We start from the raw sequence: 17,965 nt of genomic DNA, 5'->3' as shown, positions 1-17,965 counted from the left end.
ATCCCTCCCTGCCCTGCTGCCCCCCTGGGGGATCAGCCCAGCACAGGGGGGTTCTGGGCTGCCAGGGCACGGAGCCAGAGCACGCTGAACGTCTCATCCACCAACACCCCCATGTCCTTCTCCTCAGGGCTGCTCTCTGCCCATTCTCAATCCTGTAACGTCTCTTTTAATTTAGAGGAAAACTTTCAGCAGAACAAAATAGCGCCGAAACATCCGGGAAGAGCTCCCGCCGCCCGGGAGCCAGCCTGGGGCTCTAACCGGAGGATCCTTGCTCTGCTGGTGGGATGGGGCTCTCGGGCAGCGTCAGGAGGTGCCGGCGCTGCCGTCCCCCCGGCCCGTGACATCAGTGCCGCCACCGCCCCGCGACCCGCCCTGCCCCGCCAGCGACAAAAGCGCCGGGCAGCCGCCGGCCCCAGCGGCTCCCGCCAGCGGCAGCGGCACCGACACCGAACCCCGCACCGACCCCGGCACCGAGACCGGCACCGACCCCGGATTTGACACCGACCCCGACACCGCCCCGGCCCGGCCGCAGGTGGGTGCGGGGCCGAAGCGGCCGCCGGGTCCCGCCGAGCACAGCGGAGCCTCCTCCCCTCCCGTGCCCGGGGCTGCCGCTCCCCCAGCCCGGAGCTGCCTCCATCCCTCTCCATCCCTGTCCATCCCCTGAGGATGCCCCATCCCCGCAGGCCGCAGCGGGAGAGATGCGGGGCTGGGGAGGGGCACAGCCCCGCCGTGTGCCCGTGGGGTGGGCACGGGAGCCGTGGGACGCCCCGAGGCTGCTCCCGCTGCCGGAGCAGGCGCGCACATGGCGGGATGCGGAAGCCAAAGCTGTTGCATCAGATCGGTACTCAGTAAAGCTCATTTCCAGGGAGCCTGGGGCTGCTCAGCTGTGGGCTCGGGTCGGTTCGCAGAGGAGATTTGCACTGCTGTGCATCAGGCTGGGCACAGGCTCGAGCACAGCTCCAAGTGCTCCTTTTCAGCCTCAGAGCCCTCAGCCCGTGGGAGGGGTTTCAGGAGCACTGGGCAAAAGCCCCGGATTCTGCCAAGTCCCTCTATCAGATTTTCTGTCTCTCTCTGCATGAGATGGAGCCGCTGCTAAAATAGTGTGAGGGGTGAGACTGGCTTTGGGCCAGGCTGCTCCTCCTGGCTCTAGAGCTTGGGGAAGGGTGAGAGGAGAAGCCCTGCAAGAAGCAACTGTGGGCATTTCGTCTGTTCCTGCTGGACCAGAGGAGCCTGAGGTCAGAACTCCCCGTGGTCTGCAGCTTCCTCCCGAGGGGCAGTGGAGGGACAGCTCTGATTTCTGCTCTCTGTGAGATGGGACAGGACCCCAGGGATGGGCTGTAGCTGTGTCAGGGGAGGCTCAGGCTGGAGATCAGGGAAAGGTTCTTCCCCCAGAGGGTGCCGGCACTGCCCAGGCTCCCCTAGGAATGGGCACGGCCCCGAGGCTGCCAGAGGTCCAGGAGGGTTTGGACAGCGCTGCCAGGGATGCCCAGGGTGGGGTTGGTGGGGGGTCTGTGCAGGGCAGGTGTTGGATGTGATCCTTGTGGATCAGTTCTAGCTCAGGATGTTCAGTTATTCTGCTGGGGGTGAGGTTGGCAAGGTGCAGTGGGCCCTGGGGAGGATTCAGCGCTTCCCAAGGAGCTCAGGGCTGTGCTGCTCCTATGGGTCATAGGCTCTGTGGCAGCCTCTGCTGTCCTCTGGATCAAGGGCTCTCCAGGCAGGATGGCAGTGCCTGAGAGCTGCCTGAGAACATCTGAGCTCAGCTCCTGGAAGGCAGCACCAAGTGGGGGGGATGCAGCCAACTGGGGCATTTCAGGGCTTTGGGGAAGCTCAAGTGGGCTCAGTCCAGTGATGGATCTTGATCCCTGGGGGAGTCAGGAGCTTTTCTTAGCACCCCTGAAAATGCTGTTGCTTTTGTTCTGGATCAAGTTGGGATTTTCATGGAGGACCCTGCTTCCAAGGAGACACAGTCTTAAGCTGCACCAAGGGAAATACAGGTTGGATATTAGGAAAAAGTGTTTTACAGAAAGGGTGATAAAGTTCTGGAAAGGCCTGCCTGAGGAGGTGGTGGAGTCACCATCCCTGGATGTGTTTAAAAAGAGACTGGATGCGGCACTCAGTGCCATGGTTAGTTGGGGTGTTAGGGCACGGGTTGGACTCAATGATCTTGAAGGTCTCTTCCAGCCTGGTCATTCTGTGAATTCTGCAAGTTCTTTGTAAGCCAACCTTCGGAGCCATGTGTGCAGCCCATGGCTGCAAGAGCCGTGTCTGGCTGGTGGCTCAGCTCTGTGCTGGCCTCTCTCAGGCCCCTGCTCTGCACAGCCAACCTGAGGATGTCTTGGTGGCAGAATCATTTGATTGCTGCTGGAGTCAAGCCTGACTGCTCTTGGAGTCATAGAGTAGATGAGCCACATGCGAGCATCACGCTCAAGCTCAGAGTCTCTTGACTTCCTTCCCTCCTATCCCAGCAAAGCCCTCAGAGGCATCTGATATGATCCAGCTGCATCTCCTGGGGCAGTTCTGTGAATTCTCCCTGGTAATTCCCAGTGGTTTTCCATGTCTCTGAGCTCACCAGAGCTCAGAGACATGGTCCCCGTTCTCTTGCTCACCCCGTTCTCTTGCTCACCAGCTCAACATCACTGGGTCACACATGATCTCTCACTTATCCTTGATCCATGATCTCTCACTTATCCTTGTTTATGCTGTTGGTGGCCCAGAGTCTGCTCACATTACTGCTCCTCCCAGCTCATGACATAGCAGGGGACAAGGGGACAAGCTCTAGCTTGCCCCTTGTAGAGCTATTCCCACCTGTGCCCAGGTGATGGAGAAGCTGCTCTGTGACAGTTCCTGGTTGCCTGGGGCAGAGTCCCCCATGGGTCTGACTGCAGGTCCTGATGCTGAGCCCCTGGTGCCATGTGCCTGGGCTTTCCCAGGGGATGTTCCCTGGTCTGTCCCTGGGAGCTGGTTCCTCTCTGCTCTGCTCACGTCTCATCTGTCTGGGTCCCTCTTGCTTTAAATTACTGCCCATTTTATGGCCATGCCAGCTGCTCTCTAAACTGAAAAGCACTACTCAGACCCCTGGGCTTGTGGCTCCTGCTGTGGCTTCCTCCCCTTTGACTTCTCCCTTTGCCAGGATGTGGATTAATTCTGCCTGGACTGTGAACATGCTTAGGAGTGAATTTTGTGCAGCACTGATGGTGCTCTTCTGTCATTCACTTGTTTTAATGCTCTCATTTGGAAAAAAAAGAACTTTTTATATGGGTCAGTACAAGTCTGCTGTTCCTCAGTGATCTCCAAACACAAAGTGATTGCTCTGCAATTAATTACTGTAGGATTTTAGTAGGGCACAGACACAGAAAGATTGTCTAGCTATTGCAGAAGTTTGGATGGTTGAGCTGACTTCTTGGTGGCTGCAGGGATGTTCCTCAGAGTGACAGGTAGGACCTGCCCTGCCCTGAGTGCTCCCATGGCCATGGAGCTGCATCCACACAGCCACAGGCTCTGTTCAGCTCCAGCAGCTCCCACCCAGCTGCTCTCAGGATGGCAGGGCTGAGGGTGTCAGCTTTGGGGGCAGTGACAGGAGCACGCTGACCTTTCAACCCACTCAAAAAAGAGGATAACTGTGTTTCTGCTGCCTGATGGCTGCATCAGCTCACTGCTTCCTCTTACAGCCAGTGATGATACCCAGAGCACCAGTACATACTGGTTCCATACTGGTTTATGCCTGGTTCTTCAGTGTAGCTTACACTGCCTCCCAGGCTGGTGCAACACAGCACCACTGAAACGTGTGTGAGTCTGAGCCTGGATTTCATAGAGCCACAGCCAGGTTTGTGTTGGAAGGACCTCAAAGGTTACCCAGTGCCACCCCCTGCCATGGGCAGGGACACCTTCCACTATCTCAGGTTGTTCCAGGCTCCATCCAAGTTGGTCTTTGCTGGAGAGCTGGACTGCTGCAACATCACACTCTGCAACTGGAGTTAATCTCCAGCAAGTGTCAGCCTTGGGTGGTTCTGCACAAGCTTCCCCTTGTCTGTGCTTCCCACGGTGCAGCTGCTGCTAAAGGATGGCATCTTGGTTTATGGGGCCTCTTCCCTTATCTGTAGTGGATAATGGAGTGGCTCCAGGGCCAAGCTTGCTTGGCACTGAGTGGTGTTTGTAGGGCTCTGGGTATGTTTACTGGGAGTTGTGGAGCTGCAGAAGGAAGGAGAATAATCTTGGTTTTTTTGGCAGCCCCTTGCCTGTGCTTAGTGAGGTCATTGGCTCTAGGATTGTCACCTCCTGTTCCTTATTTTGCAACTTGGAGAAGTGTGACTGTGGTCACCGAGTGTTGCAATTGGGCAAAATATGCAAAGTATTCTGAAAATAATGCTGAAGGGATTGTAAACACTCTGACATATCTTAAAGTGGCCATTACTTAAGGAATTGGGAGGATGGATCTGTCTGGATGGCAGTTGTGAGGACTTGGCAGGTCAGATCCAGGTGCCTAGAGCAGGGTTTTCCTATTCCTTTTTTAGCTGCTGATGAAAGCCTGTAGCACAAATTTGGTCTCTGTGTGGCCTGCTGGGCTCACAGCATGTGGGGGAGTATGTTGTGGACTAACAGGGAATTCTCAGCAACTTAAATCTTATCTCAGGTTTTCTCTGTGTCTGGCTGTGAGCCCTCATGTGGATCCCCAGGACAAACTAATTTCTATGGTCTCTCCCCTCAGAAAATCCATCCTGGTGTGTGCCAGGAGGTTTTGCTGGGATGTGGCTTTGCTGGGGCTGTGTTTGTGCTTCAGGGTGAGAGTCACCTGCTCAAATCACCTGGCATCATTTAAACTGAGTGGAGGCACCTGGAGCCCCATCCCATGGTGGATTGAGGAAAATCAGCAGCAGCAAAAGGGCTGGGACTCCTCCTGTGGTAAATGTCAGGTGAGCTTCACCCAGAAGCTCACCTCCTCCTTTAGGCTTCCAGGCAGCTCAGGTGAAGGTGTCCCCACTGCTGATCTCTTAGTTTGAGCAGGGTAGCTTTGATGTTCAGGACAAACAAAGCCTCTTCCTTCACTGCTGCTGCTTTGAGGGGAACAGAACGTGCTGTGGAGGCGAAGGGGAGCAGCTGGTCCCAAACCATGGGGTGCTCTTGTGGATGCCCTGGCTCTGGAGGAGGGAGGGCTGGCAAAAGGCTGCCCCCAAAACCAGAGATGGGGTCTGCCAGCTGTGGCGGTTGGAAAGGGATGGGGGACTAGAAGAATTGCAGCCAGTGATGTGTCTGTCGTTCCTGATGTGGGGGCTGAAGGGACTGGTGGGCTCCCATGCCATGCAGGGCTCAGGGGGTGCTGCTGGATGTTTCTGCCCTCCAAGGAAACTCCTGAACCAGGTCAAGCTGTCCTCCTGATGGAGGGGAAAAAACAGGCTCTGGAGAGAGCAGCTTGTGTCCTTTTAAGGCAATCCAAAGGCTGGGACTGGAAGAATCAGGCTGAAAGGGAGGGGTTTGGCACAGTAGGAAGCCCAGCCTGCAGGGCCTTTGGAAAAGAGACTTCCCAGCTGCTGTGATCCACACCCCAGACAGGGCTCCCAGCATCCTGGGAGCCAGCACAGTCTCTCCAGCCCTGCTCCTCCCCTTCTCTGTCTGTCTTGCACTGAGACCCTCTGGGCACCTGGGAGCTGTGGCCAGGATAAAGTGGAGTCAGCAAGTCAGTTTTGACCCCTGCCCTGGTAACCAGGCTGGGATCAGTTTCCCTTTTCTTGACAAAATACTCTCACACAGGGAAGATCTTGACTTCCCCTTGGCCTGGGAGGTGCAGGGGTCTTGCTGTGCCCTTCATGCTCTCCCACCTCTGTCTGATGTTTGCACAGCCCCCAGTCCTGCTGGGTTTAGCACCCACCTCCCCATCTGGGAGAGCCACTGGGATTGGAAGCCCAGGGATGGGGTTTCAGCTGCCCGAGGTGACCCAGGATCTGCTGCAAGGGGGGGGCTCCAAGGCTTCTGGTGTGCCCTGGCAGACCCAGGTCCTGTCCTCATCTCCACACAGCTGAGCTGAGGGAGATGATGAGATCCTACACACCTGGTGGGCTGGCAGATCTTGTACTCTGAAAATGGGGTTTGGTTTTGGAGACCCTTGCCCTGCTTTAGCTGTTCAGCGGTCATGAAGCACATGGTGACTTCTGCTGCTTGTCCCCAGATGGGAGCAGGATGGGGAATTCCAGAGATGTTGATGGAAAGAGGCCCTTGGAGACTTCTCAAGCTACAGCTTGTGCCTGTTGATCTTTCTGGTATCATTGGGCCCCTCCAAAAAGTGTTTTATTGTCTTTGTAGCAACCCCTGCTGTTTGATCCTCCTTAGCTTCCTCTTGGCCATACTTAATTAGCCTGGCTACCTCAGAATCTGCTTGCAGGACTTTGTGTGAATATCTCAAAGTTTATTTGACCTGGTCTTCACAAGTGTCAAGGCCCCTCTGGGCTGCAGCTCCGCTGCTCATGTAGGCAACTCACAGAATATTGGGGTTATCTGCAAATCTAGGGGCCTCTTGATGATGGTGTCTCATCAGACACAGTTTAGGAAAGAGAAGACAAAATAGAAGCATTTATAGCCTGCTGAGGAGCTGGATGGTGCCATACGCTGGTGCTCAGGTCTTTGCCTTGGTCTGTCTTCTTGCTATCAGATTCTCCAGGCTCTGTGACTCTGCCTGCAGTCCTGGAGGAGACAGCAGAGTGCAGGGAGTGCCTGGGAGGGAGGGGTTGGTCAGGCAGGAGCTGATGGTGCTGTGGGACATGTGCCAGAGCTGGGCTTTGGTGGTGTCAGGGGCCAGCTCCTGCCCTCGGGCAGCCCTGACTGTGCCCTGCTCTGCAGTGCCTAAGGTGGAGAAGTTGGTCAGGGAGGAGAAGCTGTGACTGTGTCCAGGGCTGTGGCAGATGTCACTCCAGCACCAAGGCTCAGTCACAGTCACCCTGACCATGGCATGGGGGGGCAGGAGGGCTGTGACCTGAGGAGGTGCCTGGGGAACTCTGTGGGTGCTTTCTCCCAGCATTGTGCTGCTTCCTCCCTTTTCCTAGCACTGACAGGAGCTGTGAGGTCCCACGGCTCCAAGGCAGGGATTTCTGCTGTTCCTGGGAGGCAGCTGGCACTGCTGGGTCCCTGAGTTCTAATGCTTCTGCTCCTTGCCAGCCCTGCAGTCTGTGCCCCCTGCAAACACTCTGGGTGCTCTCTGCACGTGTGGGTGTGGGAAGGTGGTGGAGCTCCAGGGCCTGCTCTGGCTGCCCCATCCTGGCCCCACAGAGCCCTGCCCCTGCCCCTGACTCTGCTTTCCCCTGCAGGATGCCAAACTGGGGAGGAGGGAAGAAGTGTGGGGTGTGCCAGAAGGCTGTGTACTTCGCTGAGGAGGTGCAGTGTGAAGGCAACAGCTTCCACAAGTCCTGCTTCTTGTGCAGTGAGTACCACCCCTTCCCTGACCCCCTCTCTGCTTCCTGGGCAAGGGCTCCTCAGGATCTCTCCAAAGCCCCAGCGTGGCAGGAGCACAGATCATCCCAGGACACATTGGCTGCCCAAGCTGCCAGGGCTGACCTCAGCCAGCACCCATACAAAGCCTTGGTCCATCCCTCCTCCAGGGACAGGCCAGGCTGGGTCCTCTTCTCTGTGTCCAGGTGTTAAGGATCAAAGCAGGAGGCAGGGCCTCTCCCAGCAGTGGAGGAAGGAGGTGGCACATCCCATGCAGTGCTGGAGGTGGAGCTGGCTTTGGCCTTCTCAGTGGCTTTGCCACACTAAAAGGTGGTTGAGCCTGGGGAACTGGCATGGAATCTGCTCATGTCAGAGGGGATGATGGGAAGGAATGTGGTCCTGTGCTGATGGAAAGCCTACTGAGAAGCATCACCCCCAGCCTGTCTGCAGATCCCCTGTTACTGAGGGTGTCGCTGGGGTATGTTTGGACCCAAGTGTCACCTCCAGGGAGGGGCAGCAGAGCAGGATCTGGCTGCAAGCAATCCAGTGCCAAGCTCCCTTCCTCTGCCCCCTCTGCAGGATCCTACAAATACTGCTGGGATCCAGCTGCAAGTCCCCAGACACCCTTCCCTGCCTTTGGGGATCCCAGGGCCAGTGCTGAGAGCAGCTCCTTAAACCTGGGACACACAGAGGGGCTGCAAGACATTTGGTCCAAAAGATGAGCAGTGACCTCAGCCTGTGTGGTACCAGATTATTGTTCTCTGTCCCTGGAGACTGTCACATATCAGAATTCTGATATGATTCTCCTTTGCCTACAGGAGATGGGGCATGGAGCAGCCTGGTCTAGTGGAAGGTGTCTCTGCCCATGGCAGGGGTAGGACAAGATGAGTTTTAAGGTCCCTTCCCACCTAGACCTCTCTGGAATTCTGTGGACAGGAGCACACACGTTGCCTGTGTCTGCTGATGGCTGATGGCCTGTTATATCTGTCACAGAGCAGCAGTAGTGCATCTCCAGGGTGGCCTTGCAGCAGGGCCCCACTGAGGTTTAATGTTTCCTCAGCTGGTCCCAGTGCCCTGGTCCCAGTCTCAGCAGGGAGCACAGTTGGGATCTTTTCCATAGGGGCAGCAAGCAGGAGTGGGATTTGGAAACAAGGCACACTCTGGAACTGATCTCTTCCAGCAGGGAAACTCCAGTGCCCTCATGGGATGATCCTTGTGATGCCCCTGTGCCCACCCAGCCTGGCTGCAGGACACTTCTCGTCCAGCCTGCCTGGGGCACAGAGGGCACAGCTGGCTCCAGGTGGGACAGGGCACAGGGAGCCTGCTGCTGTGTCTGTGCTCCCTGCAGGGGGGCCAGCATGGCCAGGAGCTCCCATTTGTGGGAGTTTCCAGGCTGCAAGCTTGCTTTGGCTGGAAGGGCTCAGTGGAAGTTGTTGAGACATTTCCTGGGCAGGACGAGGTTGACAGGCTGGGTTTGTATGGCAGCTGCTCTGCAGAAGGAAATCCTGTTTGTTCTTTGGCCTCAGATAAGGAGGGTGGGGAATGTTGCTCTCGCCCCTTGTACACACAGCTGGTTTGCCAGGGAAAGCTGCTGCCATGGGATGCTGGCACCCAGAGAGCAGGGCAGGCCTCTGAAATGAGGCTCAAGGCATTTCTTCCAGGTGGGAATACACAGCCAGAGTGGGGAAGAAGGTCCCCCGTGTGTGTTCATGGAAGCAAGTGTCCTGGGCTCAGGGCTGCAGGCATTTGTTATGCCACTGTGCTTTGCAGGCATTTGTTATGCCACTCCACATATACCCAGCAGCTCTGCCTGTCCTGGTTGTGGCTCCCCTGTCAGGCTGTGGCTAGTGCGCCAGCCTACCCTGCTGCCCACTGTTCCCAGTCTATGCCACAGGCTGTGGATGAGCCCCTGCATTCCCAGCCTGTTCCCCAGTGCTGCATTTGGGCCCCATCAAGGAACTTAAAACCATTATCTTTAGGGGAGAATAACAAATACTTCAACCAGATCTGCCAAAAACATCATCTAAAAGGAGCCAAGCCTACCACAGTGCATTGGAGCTCAGGGAGTAAATTGGTGATTGACTCCTGGCCGTGATCCAGCTGCCTGGGTAGTGCAGCAGAAATGAGCTGGAATGAGTCCCATGGCCTTGGAAAGCAGAGGCAGCTCTTGTCTAATTATTGTGGAGCAGCTCAGCTGCTCTTAGAAAAACAAAGGATCCTTAACTCCTGAGTGCAGTGCACTGGAATTTCTGCAATGCACAAACCCGGGGGCTGGGTAAGAAATTTTTCTGTTGCCTCTCAAAGCTCTGTGAGTACAGATGAGGGACTGTGAAAGGTTGGGCTGGAGCTCCAAATCCATCCAGATCCCACCAAGACCATTCACTGCTGCCCCCGGAAAAAGCTCACACAAAACCTTGTGAGATGCCAGTGAAAGTGCCCAAATTCCTTCCTAATGGTCTGGCTGAGCAGTGTCACTCCAGGGCAATGCAGAGCAGCTTTGGAACCAGGAGCAGCTTTGGAACCAGTTACCTGCTCTGGTCTCTCCCAGCTGGGATCTGTTCTCCATCCCCAGCTCCTGCTGTGGTCAGGGCATGTAGCCAGGAGAGGACTCTGCCAGAGCCTCCTTAGATGGCAGGAGATGCTTCCCTTTCCTCCTCCTTGGTCCAGCAGAGGCACACAGGGTTCTCCTGGCTCTATTTAGTCATGGAAGGGCTGCCTTCTGCCCCTGCTCAGTTTGTGCTGCTCCAAGGGGAGAACTCTGCTCTGTTTGCATTCCTGTGATATTGGGGAAGGCCACGGAACTGCTCTGCTGGCCCAGAAGCTGCTGGAAGCCTCGACATTTAAGGCTGGAAAGCAGGCTGGGGAAGCTGTGGCAGCTGCAGCTGGATCTGTCTGGGGCTGGCTGCCAGCGCTGCAGACTCTGCCCCAGGAGTGGGATCCTGCACAGGGCACAGAGACACTGGGCAGCACCTGGAGTTTGGGTGCTGGTGGCCTCCTGCTCCTGGGCAGAGTGTCTCAGGGAGGGCTAGGAAGGAACAGGGCAGCTGTGAACAGAGTTGGGACAGGAGCTAGTACTTCTAGCACCTTAAAGAGGTTTATAAAAGAGAGGCAGAGAGACTTTATACACAGGCAGATAATGACTGGGTAACAGGGGATGTTTTAAAACTGAAAGAGGAATCTAGATTAGATATAAGGGTGAAAATTTAGATTAGATATAAGGAAGTAATTCTTTACTCAGAGGGTAGTGGAGCATTGCTTCCCAGAGAAGCTGTGGCTGCTCTATCCTTCGAAGTGTTCAAGACCAGGTTAGACAGGGCCTGCAGCAACCTGGGATAGTGGAAAGTATCCATGGCAGAGGGTTGGAATTGGATAACCCAACTAAAGGTCCCTTCCAACCCAAACCAGTCTGTGATTCTATGGAAACCTAAAAATCAAGAGAAGGCCTGAGCCCAGCACCAAGCTCAAGCTCTGGATGGGCTCAGCAGGGCCCCTGAGCCTGGCTGCCATCTCCTCCTGTCCCATCTTACATCCCAGATTGACCCCCAGGGTTCAAATACCTGGCTGAGTTAGAGCTCCTCACCTGAGACCCCCCCATGCACATCCCCAAACCAAGGGCTGAGGTGTCAGGGGAGTCTTTGAGCTCTGGAGAGGTGACTGTGCCCAATGTGTGAAGCCCTTGCAGTACCTCAGGTGTGGCAATGGCCACAGGGCTGCTCTTGGATGGCTCTTGGTCCATCAAAACCAGCAAACACATTTGCTCACATTTCTTTGCCCTGAGTGCTTCCTACCGTGGATTTGCAGTGGACAAGGTGTGGGGCCAGGACATCCATCCCCAGGCCTGAGAATCCTGCAGTGATTTGTACAGAAAATTCACCCTCGTGGTTTAAATGCAGCTGCAGGAGAGGGTTAAAGGAGCTTTCCTTCCCTTGATATCACCCTGTTGGCTTTGGTAGTTCCTTCCTTTTAAAGCCAGACACTGCTTTTGTTGTGATCCTTATCTGCCTGGTTTGCATGTGCTCCCTGCAGCTGGATCCTGGCGAGGCCTTCCCTGCTCCTTGAAAGCTGAGCTCTGCTGTCCCTGCAAGGGCTTGTTTTCCCCAGCTCATTAGTGAGCTCTGCAAGAGCAGGCTGATGCCACACCCTTCCCTCTTTCTAGTGGTCTGTAGGAAGAATTTGGACAGCACCACTGTGGCCGTGCATGGCGAGGAGATCTACTGCAAGTCCTGCTACGGGAAGAAGTACGGCCCCAAGGGCTACGGCTATGGGCAGGGAGCCGGGACCCTGAGCACGGACAAGGGCGAGTCCCTGGGAATCAAATATGAAGAGTGAGTTGGAGCCTTGTTTTTGACACTGGGGCTGTGGACACCTTCTCCCCACACCTGTCCTGTGGTGCTTGGCTGTGGTGCAGCCGGTGCTGAGCTCCCAGCAGTGTCCATGCCCTGCCTGGCCCCTCTGCCGCTCCAGCGAATCCCACTGAACCCTGTTTGGTGGATGGGTTGGGATGGGACATGTTCCCATTGCCTGAGCGCACTGCCCACCCCCTCCCAGCACACAGCCCCCAGGCTGAAATTTCCATGGGGCTCACTGTTCTGGAAGCTCCCTTATAAATTGGGCTGGTATTTGGGATCCACCTTGCATCCCTGATCGTGAGCTCCCTGCCACCCACAGGGGCCAGCCCCACCGACCCCTGAACCCCAATGCAGCCAGGATGGCCCAGAAGGTGGGAGGAGCTGACGGGTGCCCTCGCTGTGGCCAGGCTGTGTACGCAGCCGAGAAGGTCATCGGAGCTGGGAAGGTAACAGGGGATGGGGGGCACAGGGACGGTGGGCACAGGAATGGTGGGCATGGGGCACAGGATGCTGCATGGCAGGGACGCCTTCAGAGAGGGTCTGGACCTGCCCTCAGCCAGGGCTGGGCTTGGGTCCAATGCCACGTTCACCTGGAAGCCTGGCACCAAAAGGAGATCTTGGCATCAGGGTTGATCAGGTTGAAAACAGGTTGTCCAGGCTGCAGTGCTCTCACAGACTTGTAGATGGGGGAGAAATACATTTTATGTTAAATATTTCTGGCCCTGCTCAGCAGAGGCCACAGTGGACATCCTGCTGTGGATGTGCTGGGAGGGTGAGCAGTGACATGTGCCATGGCCAGTGTCCCTGTTCACTGGAAAGTGCCTCTCCCCTCTGTGCCTCAGGCCAGGATGCTGTGGCCAGGATTTGGGCTAGGCAATGAATTCCAGTGGTCAGTGCTGTCCACAGGTCGGGCAGGGTGCTGGAGCTGAGGGCACGGGTTTGGTGAATGGTCCTGGGCTGTTCTGGTGGTAGCTGGGTCAGCTTAGGGTTTGGTGTCACCGTCACAGCCCTGGCACTCCCTGTGCCAAGGTGATCCCTTCACCAGGGTTCTTTGCACCCTGAGCTGTGACCTGGTCCCAGCCCAACTCCTCTGTGAGGCCCGGGGACCCCTTCTACCCTGCCAGCCCTGGGACCCCAGATGAGGTCCTTGCCTGGAGCTGCCCTCCCCACAAGGTCAGGCACATGCAGAGCTGGTCAGGGACACCAGGCCAGGCTGCCAGGCTTTGTGCCATGGGGACAGGGTGGCCATGCTGGGACAGCCTCACTAGTGATGAGGCTTCACTCCCTGACCTGGCTGGGCTCTGTTCTCCTGGGGTTTGTGCTTGTCTTGTGTCCCCAGAATAAGGAGAGAGGTCAACAGAAAGGGCCCCTCAGCATCATTGCCCCCCCAAGCTGGCTTGTGATGGACATGTCGAGGGTCAGAAGTTGAATTTACCCTTAAAACCATGATCTGGGCTTCCTGGTCAGCTTCTGGCCCCAGTGTTTACTAAGAACCAAAGCAATTACATTAAAGTAGACCCACAGAGGATTCCAGAGCATGTATTTCATGTGCTAATGTTTGCTGGATGACTGCATCCAATACCTCCTCCTCCGGCCCATGAATTTCACATTTTCTTCCAAAAAAGGTTTCATGTTTTCCCAAGTGTTTGTTTAAATTCCTCGGTGAGCAGCTCTGGCTACTTAAGGTCTGCCTGAAGGCTGTGAGCTCATTTATCTCCGGGGGACTGCTGGAACCATGGGGGGTTATTTTTAAACACTGTCTGGTTTTGGCATTTTTCCTCACTGTTTTCTGCCTTCATTGGAGCTGTGCTTGTGTGGGGCAGTTCTCCCATCCCTGCTGCCACCCCAGTTGTGAGTTTCAGCTGGACAATGGGGGGATTTATCTCGCTGGTTAAGAGAGGGCAGTCCCCAAAGAGGGGGGGATTGCTCCTTATGAATTATTGTAGAAATTACTGCGCAAATGACTTCTTAGACTGTTGGCAAAAAGGTCTCCAAAATAAGATCAGCACAGGAGCAGTGCCCACAACTGATGTTTCCTCTCTGTATTTCCCTGTGGGGCTGGGCATGCTTTCCAGGGAAAAGCTTTTATCCTGTTCAGAGGTCTTGCCAGCCCCTTAGGATCAGAAGCAGAGCAGGGAGCCTGGTTGGTACCGGAGCCTGGTTGGTACCAGAGCCTGGCTGCCCTGTCCCTGGGGTCTGACTGGCTCCTCTCCCACAGTCCTGGCACAAGTCCTGCTTCCGCTGTGCCAAGTGTGGCAAAAGCTTGGAGTCCACCACCCTGGCAGACAAAGATGGGGAGATCTACTGCAAAGGTGAGCCCCACCTTCCCTGCTGGCTTGTCCTGGGGTCTGAGGGGTGCGGGTGAAAGGACCCGGGGAGGTTGGAGGCTGGGGAAGGGGTGGCCCAGCAGCTGCTTTCAGGACGGACTGTGCCAGCCACAGAGCTGGAGAATTTCCTGCTGAGCCAGGGCCTCTGTTTGCCCAACAAATCTGGCAAACCTTGTCCTGGCCAGGCAGGGTGTGCTCCTTGGGGAGGACCCGCTCCTGTGCCAGCCTCACCCATGTCTCCCTTCCATCCTCTGCAGGTTGTTACGCCAAGAACTTCGGTCCCAAGGGCTTTGGCTTCGGGCAGGGCGCCGGGGCACTGATCCACTCACAGTGAGCCCCAGGGCTGAGCCCTGCACTCACCCAGGGCTTGTCCTGCGCTGCCTGCCCGCCCCACGCCGCAGTGAGTGCCCCACTGTCACCCACTGTCACCCCAGCCACTGCTGCTTCGCAGCACCAGCCCCTCCTGCCCTGCCCCAGCACTCCCTAGAGCTGGTGGGGGGTCCCAGCATTGTCCCTGTGGGGTCCTGCTGGGGCAGGGGGCACAGGGGGGCCACTCCCTGCTGCTGCAGAGAGGCCCCGGTGCCTGAGTCCTGCCCCACGCTGCCCGGCGTGAGTCCTGCCCCGCGCTGCCCGTCCCGCCGGCTGTGCTCAGCCATGACACCGAGCAAACAATAAAACATCAGCGACATCAGAGCTCCCCGGCCTGGCCTTGCCTCTGACTCCTATCTGGGACTGAGGGTGGGCACCGGGTGCCCAGGGCTGGGGAGGTGTTTGCCGCCCTGGCTTGAAATTAGAGCCCGATGGCAGGAATGTGTCAGTGCAGTCTGTAGCCAGCTGAGCTCTGCAGCTCGCTGGGATGAGCTTCTCCTCTGCTCCCACCAAGAATCAGCATGGAATGGTTTGGATTGAAGGAGACCTTAAAGCTCATCTTGTTCCACCTTCCACTAGTCCAGGCTGCTGCAAGCCTTGTCGTTGAAGATTTCCAGGAATAGGGATAACTATTCCAAAAGCAGAGGTTGATGCTGGGAGGCCAGGGACAACCCTTCTGGGGTGTGTTGGTAGCACCACACATGTGCTCAGGCTCTCAAAAACCCTTTCAGTGCTTTTAGGCGGCACCTCTCCAAGCAGGCGTGCCCAGCAGTGCCAAGTAATTAACAGCTTTTCACCTACTCCCTGCTTTTTTACAGCTTGTGGATCATTAAGCCTCCAGTTTGGCAGCTACCCAGGTTTAATTGGTTTCCATCTAAACTCTTCACTCCCTTTCTGTGATTCTCCTGTTGGACTGGTGGGTCTCAGATCAGCCTCGCTGCAGCTTAGGGACTCCACAGACAATTGAGTTCTGGGGTTTTTAAAGGTATAAACATTGTGGTTGAGCAAATGAGATGGGGAATGTTCTGAGAAGCACAAGAGAGGCAGAAATCCTTTTTTGAGGCAGGACTGGGGCTCCTTTATCAACCTCAGTGCTTTCTCCTGTTCATCACAGCCTCAGTTTTACATCGTGTTTATGAAGTGGAGATGGGGAGTTGAGTCTTTACCATCTCCAAAAACTTCCCCCCTCTAGATTCTAGCAGGACCTGGGTTCTGGGCTGTGAGGTGGCTGGGATTAGGGGTCTGGTGGCACTTGGTGTGGGGGGCAAACAGCTCAGGCTCGGATAGTGTTGGGAGCTGCAGCACAGAGAGCTCAAGTACCAGCCTGGTGTGAGACTCAAACCTACCTCCCTCACTTGGCAGAGGCCCTGCTGCTCCCACATGGAGGTGTGGGGGGAGCTTGTTCTGGAAGCTCCTGCAGAGATGGGGGGGTCAAGAAGCTGCTGCAGAGGTGTGAGGTGGGGCTGCTGCAGGGGTGGAGGGGTCAGGAAGCCACTGTCTTCTCTGTGAGCATGCAGGGGATGCTGTGCTGCTGCTGTGACATCTCAGCTGGATGTGCCCCAGATGGGATCGTGCCCAAGCAGTGCTGGTTGGTCAGTAAAGCTACAATGAGTATTTAGTCCCTTCCTCATGCACCTGTAGGAGTTCTGTCAGAGAGAGGGGAGGAGCAGGGGCCCCTCTGCTCTGTAGCCAGGCTGGCAGAGCTGGGGATGTCACCTGAAGAAACCTCCAGGGAGACCTCAGAGCCCCTTCCAGTGCCCAAAGGGACTCCAGGAGAGCTGGAGAGGGACTTTGGACAAGGGCCTGGAGGGACAGGACAAGGGGGAATGGCTTTCTACTCCATAGGGCAGAGTTAGATGGGATATTGGGAAGGAATTCTTGGCTGTGAGGATGGAGAAGCCCTGGTACGTGGCCCAAGAAGCTGTGGCTGCCCCTGGATCCCTGGAAGTGTCCAAGGCCAGGCTGGACAGGGCTTTGAGCAATCTGGGATAGTGAAAGTTGTGCTTGCCCATGGCAGAGGGTAGAACAGGATGGTTCTTAACCTTTCAACCCAAAACAGCTGGTGATTCTATGAGATAGTGACATTTCACATGTGATGGACCCCAGAGAGACCAGTTCTACTGGAGGCCTGGTCAAAGCCAGGAGAAAATGCTGGATTTGGTTTTGCAGGGCCATGGAAAGATGTAGGTTAGAAGGGACCAGCAGAAGCCTTAACTGCAACCTCCTGCTTTAGACAGGGTTCCAAAGGTCAGGTTGATCAGAGCATTTGGTGTCCACTCAGGTACAGGAACCCCCTGAGGATGGAGGTCCCATCACTGTGGATCTTGTCACAGCATTGTGCCACACAACCCTTGAAAGGGTTGTTTCATCACTGAAAGGATGGTCGGGCCCTGGCACAGCTGCCCAGGGCAGTGGTGGAGTCACCACCCCTGGGGGTATTCAGAAGACCTGTGGGATGTGGCATGTGGGGACATGGTGATCATGGCAGTGCTGAGGGAGTGGTTTGGAATGGATGATCTTGTGACTGGGAGGGCTTTTCCAACATTAATGGTTCTGTGAATCCCTGATTGTCCAGTGGGGACAGGCCCCTGTGCCTGGTGTTTTGTGTCCTTTTGCCAGGCAGGGCCATGTCTCCACAACCTTTCTGTAGACAGTGGAAAACTAAAGTTCAGCCTCCCCAGGTCCTCTTTTCTCCTGCCTAGTGGGTCTCTGCTGAGCTCCCAGCCCCAAAAATCCCTGGACAGAGACCATGCCCTGAGGATTTACCCTGCTGACCCTGCACTTGTCACTCAGAGTGGCTTAGGGAGTTACAGAGACCAGCATGGGGACACCAGGATAGGATCACGGGGGCTGCACATCCTGACAGAGGCATGAGGCGGGCTGGCAGAGGTGGTGGGATATGGCCCAGGAGAAGCAGGGTGGAACTAGAGGTGCTTTTTGGGCATCTCCTGCCTGAGCTGCAGTGGGACAGCTCTGACCATGCTACCCTCTGCTGGTCAGTGAGCACGGCAGGGCCCAGCCGTGTCTGCTCACCTGTGCCCAGGTGTTGTCCAGCTCCCCCTCGAGGCAGCAGAGCCGCGCTGTGCCCAGCAGCTCCCGCCCTTGGGGGCTGCAGCCTGGGAAAGGGGCTGTGGCACCCAAACCTGCCCTGAAGGGACAAACCAGGGATTGGATTGTGCCCAAGCACCCTGGAGCCTCGAGGTGATGGCGCCACTTGAGGGGTCAAACTGGAGCCCCCAAGCACCACGGCTAGCAGGGCTGTGAGAGGGGATGTCACCCTGTCACCCAGCTCTGTGGGGATGTCACCTCGGGGCAGGGCTGAGCCCGGCAGCCCTGTCACCTGCCCTGAGGGTCCCGTGTGGATGGGATGAGCCGTGGGCAGCCCACGGAGCAGAGCCCTTGGCTCACCCACAGCCTGGCACAGCAAGTCCTGCAGGGTTTGCTGCAGGACAGGAGGTGCCATGTCCCCCCTGGGCAGCCTGGCAGGGTGAGAGCCTTGCCCCTGCT

At 56.4% G+C, this 17,965-nt stretch overlaps 1 protein-coding gene across 2 annotated transcripts; it reads left to right on the top strand.

The window, feature by feature from the left end:
• The first annotated feature begins 384 nt into the window (after positions 1-384).
• CSRP1 (cysteine and glycine rich protein 1) lies at positions 385-14,782 on the top strand. 2 transcript variants are annotated; one of them, XM_030233189.2, is made up of 6 exons: positions 385-532; positions 7,293-7,405; positions 11,570-11,738; positions 12,082-12,208; positions 13,981-14,074; positions 14,347-14,782. In XM_030233189.2, the coding sequence occupies exons 2-6, from the start codon at positions 7,294-7,296 to the stop codon at positions 14,421-14,423; spliced, it is 579 nt and encodes a 192-aa protein (XP_030089049.2). In that variant the 5' UTR covers positions 385-532; position 7,293; the 3' UTR covers positions 14,424-14,782. The 2 variants fall into 2 exon arrangements, with proteins under 2 accessions (XP_030089049.2, XP_009095585.2); XM_009097337.4 differs by lacking the exon at positions 385-532 and adding an exon at positions 1,096-1,235.
• The last annotated feature ends 3,183 nt before the right edge of the window (positions 14,783-17,965 follow it).

Source organism: Serinus canaria, chromosome 26 (assembly GCF_022539315.1).
Source record: "Serinus canaria isolate serCan28SL12 chromosome 26, serCan2020, whole genome shotgun sequence".
Classification (NCBI taxonomy): domain Eukaryota; kingdom Metazoa; phylum Chordata; class Aves; order Passeriformes; family Fringillidae; genus Serinus; species Serinus canaria.
Note: the sequence above shows the minus strand (reverse complement) of the source record. Positions and strands in the feature narration are given on the sequence as shown.

Coding starts and splice junctions, on each gene's coding strand:
- CSRP1 (XM_030233189.2), top strand. CDS start 7,294: ATGCCAAACTGGGGAGGAGGGAAGAAGTGTGGGGTGTGCCAGAAGGCT. Junction 11,739..12,081: donor CTGGGAATCAAATATGAAGA/GTGAGTTGGAGC, acceptor TGCCACCCACAG/GGGCCAGCCCCACCGACCCC. Junction 14,075..14,346: donor TGGGGAGATCTACTGCAAAG/GTGAGCCCCACC, acceptor CATCCTCTGCAG/GTTGTTACGCCAAGAACTTC.